General features: G+C 38.6%; 1 protein-coding gene across 1 annotated transcript in view; it reads right to left on the bottom strand.

Annotated features, from left to right (window-relative positions):
* Positions 1-356: 356 nt before the first annotated feature.
* The window catches only part of LEPROTL1 (leptin receptor overlapping transcript like 1), a 23,024-nt gene continuing 17,731 nt past the window's right edge, over positions 357-5,649 (bottom strand). The window contains exons 3-4 of the mRNA XM_012810019.2: positions 3,916-4,102; positions 357-2,716 (exon numbers count right to left, since the gene is read on the bottom strand). Coding sequence (XP_012665473.1) covers positions 2,600-2,716; positions 3,916-4,102 — 304 coding nt within the window. The 3' untranslated portion in view covers positions 357-2,599. The remainder of the gene's footprint in view (positions 2,717-3,915; positions 4,103-5,649) is intronic.

Below are 5,649 nucleotides of genomic sequence, written 5' to 3'. Positions count from 1 at the left end.
CATTGTTGTTTAGCAGGCCCAGGCCAGGTTTGAACCTGCCACTGAGCTACAGGCACCAAGCCAGTAGTATTCTTTTTATAATCAGTAAAATCTACAATTTTTTTCATAAAAAGTTAGGTAAAAATTCTACTTCTCCAGATTGCTACTTCTCTCAGTCCTTTTACTAGAGCTCAAATCATAGGGCTTCTTGGTAGTGTCTGTTGTTTGGTTTCAATTTCGAAGTGAAACCTCTGCCAGTCTCATATTACATTAGCCACACCTGCTTTATATCCCATTATTAAATGATTAATGCACTTCAGAAACTGAAGTGTGCAGTAGCAGTTTATTTTCATTTCAAAAACACCGACAAACTAAAATAGATATTTAAAATCTTTATTGTTTCATCATCAAAAGTTTTCTTTCCATAGAAGAATGGCAATGTTGTTGTCAGTGCATATTCTATGGAAAATTCATACCTCAAGTCACTAGCCTAAAAATCAGAGACAGCACTTATGTCAAGCTAGTGTACAAGGTCAAAGACACAATGCTGCCAATGCAATCAGAATACAGAAAGAATACGTAGCTGTTAGAAAAAGAGTCTATGGCCAAGAGGACAAAACAGCAGCAGTACACTGCCATCTGGAAGAACGAAAAAGGAAAATGGACCAGAAAATGTACTTCCTGAAAAATGTCCATAGATTACAAGCACAAAGAGTCCCCAGCTGTGCCACCAGCTGTTCAATTCATGTGCACCTGTGCATTCTAATACATGTGGGACCCTAATTCATGTGCACCTGTGCATCCTAACACATACGGGTTCCTAATTCATGTGCACCTGTGCATCCTAACAATGACATCATCTTCAGCCTCCTATGTGAAGGGTTCCACCACATGCCTTATTTCATCCTGCTTCTCCTCATCTCATAGCTAAAAGTAACGGTTCGGGATAGGTGGTAAAACTTGTGGCTTTAGGCATCTTCAGTAAAAAGCTGAACAACCCCCAAATTTGATCCCACTTTCTTGAGAAATAAACCTTATAGAACAACAAAAGATAACTGTCAGGATTCCTCAGCATGGCGGAGGGCAAAACAATTTTTATATAAGAATACTGAATAAACATACAAACATTTCCCTAATAAAATACTATCTGACCAACTGGAACATTTTCATAACCAGCTCCTGAAAAAAAGTCCTGATAATTGTGAGATGTGAATGGCCACTGTAATTTGAGCATGCCTGGTTCCTGGGAATTTGGGCGTCAGGTTTGTGGCTGAAGCTGCTACGCAGCTGGCTTTGCCTACTTTGCATAAATTCACACAGTTGCTTTTTATAAGGAAATAGATCTATCATGATGGAATCAAAATCAAAACAGCTGAGAGGTATACAGGAAACTTGCCTTAAATACTTTTAAATTACATATGATATAACCTTAGAGAATAAGAACTAACATTACCGTGGTCTAAATCTTAAATTGTTAATGCATTAATTATATGCAAGATAACAAGTCACTTGTTAATCAGGTCAAGGCCTTGCAGGGGAGGGGGCACTCTGAATGTATGGCATAGCAATTATTTTCGAGGTTAAGTTAAACACTTCTAACCTGTTATTTAAACTATATTTGAAAAGTTACTTAATATATACAATATACAAAATAAGTTAAACAGAGGAAGCAGAGGGAGGTTTTCTGTATATATGATGCAAACATACAACTGTCCCTCCTTAGCAGTAGTTCCAGGTATATTCATTTTACTCACGGTAAAACAAGAAAGGCTGATAGAAGATCAAAAATTTCATTTATAAATAGAAACAAGTTTCAAAAATGGAATTTCCACATTGTTTCTTCCCCTATGGCAACTCACTCTACTTTTAACTATAATAAACAAAAACCATATCTCATAAATCTGTTATACCTTTACCTTGAAGTTGAACATAAATTCTTCTAACAGTTAAGAAGAAAAGCACTCCTTTGTAGCAATTCCATAAAATAATTTTCAATTCACAAAGCACTTGTCTACTAGTAAAATCATCAGCCCTTCTGGAGGGCGTGAGCATTAATCCTTGGCCCCTCTGAGGTATAAACAAGCTATATCTGCACTGAGTATAAGGTACGCCAGCGGTCTGCATGTTTGCATAACATTGGGAGTGATGTCATCCTGACTGATTGAAAACTTATTTTTAAAACTTTCTGTAATAATGGTGGCTAAATAATTTTAAGAGAAAAGATGTACTTTAGCCCAGTAATACAGCTTGCAGAATTCTGAATTCCTAGCCAATGCAAACAGTTATTACATTTAAAAAATGTTTAACAAGGCATATTGATATAAAAAAAAAACTGAACAGGAAAAACACATAAATATTTAAATTCAGCAGGACACCACAAAAAGCATACTATAGATAAGTGTGAAATCAGTCAAGCTTTTCCAAAAGAGAAAATCCTTTTAATCCTTTAACAAGTCTCTGTGAAAATAGTATGCTTACAATGCAGGTAAGATGGGAGCACCTAGAATACCCCCAAGAAGCTTGCTACACCATCCAGCCAGCATTGCTGCCCGTCTTCCGTGTGTGTGAATGGCCAACAAATGACAGGAAGTCCATTTGACAATAGTTCAGTAATTCCTTTTCACCACTGCTGCCAGCTGAAGTCATCATTGCTTCCAAAGACCAAGAAAAAGCCTAGTATAGTTGCAAAGATGACTGTGTTTCCTGTGAGAACAAGCGCACAAGCTCCCCACTCAATCTATGGAAATAAGATACAAACAGACATATGAAAAACAAGAAGAAAATGACAAGCAAAGCAAGGTTCCAATTGTGTGCCAATCATGATCTAAAACAAATGTGGTTTGTAATAGTACCTTGCACAGTTCTGAACACTTAATGGAACTTTTATACTGCTGTTTTTATTTACCTTTGGTTCCTTCAGAAAGAAAATCATCAGATGATAATTATTCAAAAACAAGCTTGACTTCTGGGCTATGATAAAGGAACATAGTATTCTACAGTTTTCTGTTTATAAAGAAATTTGCTAACTCTTCCTTAGGGAATCTAAAAGTCAACTGGAGGGCAGCGCCTATGACTCAGATGAGAGGGCACTGGCCCCATATACCTAGGGTGGTGGGTTCGAACCCGGCCCTGGCCAAACTGCAACAAAAAAATAGCTGGGTGTTGTGGCAGAAGCCTTGTTGTCCCAGCTACTCAGGAGCTGAGGCAAGAGAATCACCTAAGCCCAGAAGCTGGAGGTTGCTGTGAACTATTATACCACGACACTCTACTGAGGGCGACTTGGGTCTCTCTCTCTTTTTTTTATGTTTTAGAGACAGAGTCTCACTTTGTTGCCCTCAGTAGAGTGCCATGGTGTCACAGCTTTTTAAGAGACTGAGACTCGGTCTCTTAAAAAAATAAAAAAAATAAAAGTCAACTGGAGGGCAGATTAAATTATCAAGTGTCGAGATAGAAACACTTATCTGTATTTTCTTAAATGGGTAGGGGAGCTGGCTTCTCACTGCCTTCTCTATCTCCCCAGAGATGAAGGCTTGAATCTGGATCTGGGAGTTTGGGAAGATGTGCGTAGATGCAGTCCCGCCCCTGCTCCTGTTTTGTATAATACATTACTACCTGCAGAGCACACACAAGCCTTTCAGGTCTTTCATGTTTTAAGCTGAAGCGGGCAGGCCCATGATTAGTTAGCACTGGGGAAGCTGACATGCCCAACTTTTACAGATAAGCACTGGAGAGCCAACAGTTGCTACAGAGCCAAGCCATGCTCTCCACTCTCATTTTTAATTAGCTAACAAGAACAAACAATAAAGTAAGATTTGAATCTCTATCTCTTAGGCTCCTATGTCTCTCATCTCTTTTCCATGTCATTAATGAAAACTTGCCTCAAGAAAAATTTCGCACAGTCTAATATAAAATTAATAGAAGAATATATTCACTTACCAGATGTGCTCTGGCAAATACAATAGGGAGTCCAAAAGCTGAGACGACAATGCCTGTTGTAAGAAATATGGCAAGTTCCTTACAAGCGTTACTCATAGCATCTGTATCATCCACTAATCTTCTTGCTATGCAGTATGGAATAGGTGAGAGGATGTAGAAAAAGAGAACGAAGAGGGGCCAGTATTGGCTAGAAAAAGAAAAATAATGAATGTAATTTTTGCTATCTATATCATTTTCCAACACACAAAATATGTTCAATTTTTTAAGGACCAAGGGACTATTTCAAGATATAAAACATTATACAGTTTAAAAATAAGCTATCCCCTGCACCCTGAAAAAGTAAGATTCTGAGTCACAGTATCCCCAAAATCAGTAATGACAGATTAAATTTTTTTTTCTCTTGAAAGAAAATACCTTATAAATTGTAATAGTTGATTGGGCAGTGCCTGTGGCTTAGTGAGTAGGGTGGCCCCATATATTGAGGGTGGTGGGCCCCATATATTGAGGGTGGCGGGTTCAAATTCAGCCCTGGCCAAAACTGCAAAAAAAAAAAATAGCCAGGCGTTGTTGCGGAAGCCTGTAGTCCCAGCTATTCGGGAAGCTGAGGCAAGAGAATCGCCTATGCCCAAGAGCTGGAGGTTGCTGTGAGCTGTGACACCACAGCACTCTACTGAGGGCAACAAAGTGAGACTCTGTCTCCAAAAAATAAATAAATTATAATAGTTGGAATCAATACCCAAAATTCAAAATACTTTTCATTTTCTGTTATAAAGAGGCATGTGGAAAATGGGAATATTAGTGCATTATTAGCCGTTGACTTCTCCTGGATGATACCCTATCTTGGCATAATGTGGAATGAATCTGAAATGTTTCCCTACATCATCAAGAACTCCTAAAATACTGACATCAAAAATTATAGAACACTAACTAAAGTAGTACTGAAGACCTTCCGTCAGAATATAGAATTTATCACAATAAAAACATATGGCTTTTAGCCTGTTGTCTAGTTAACTGTGTTGTGCCAATGTCATTTCCTGGTTTTGATTAACTTCAGTTCCATTAAGATGATACAACTATACGAAGGTTACAGGGAATTGCCATGTACTATTTTTGCAACTTCTTGAGAGCCTGAAATTATTTCCAAATAAAACATTAAAAGGAAATAGCCTTTCAAACTACCGCACATAAAACACATATCACAGTGGAGAGCTGCTTGTACTTAGAGCTTATGATAAAACTGCTACTTAAGTTTCTCCTGAAAGTCTATTTTAAGAAAAATCGAAAATGGAATAAATGCTTATGAAAAAAATTCAAACAGCACAAAAATACAAAAAGTGAAAACTAAAAAAGTCCCCAAATCTCCCTTGACTGCTCTCCCCTTTCCACTCTCCTGTGCTCCCTTGGACCCTTTCATATTTCCGTATAGGGAAACTTAAAATATATGAATGGATCACTGCATTTGTTCCACTTATATACTGAACAGGGTGGTGCCTGTGGCTCAGCGAGTAGGGCGCTGGCCCTATACACTGAGGGTGGCCGGTTTGAACCCAGCCCCAGCCAAACTGCAACAAAAGACAGCCAGGCATTGTGGTGGTGCCTGTAGTCTCAGCTACCTGGGAGGCTGAGGCAAGAGAATCGCCTAAGCCCAGGAGCTGGAGGTTGCTGTGAGCTGTGACACCACAGCACTCTACTGAGGGCGACAAAGTGAGACTCTGTCTCTAAAAAAAAAAAAAA

This window comes from Otolemur garnettii, unplaced genomic scaffold (genome assembly GCF_000181295.1).
Source record: "Otolemur garnettii isolate 467f Iridium unplaced genomic scaffold, OtoGar3 scaffold00121, whole genome shotgun sequence".
NCBI lineage: Eukaryota > Metazoa > Chordata > Mammalia > Primates > Galagidae > Otolemur > Otolemur garnettii.
The sequence above is the reverse complement of the archived record's forward strand: the minus strand, read 5'-3'. Positions and strand labels throughout refer to the sequence as shown.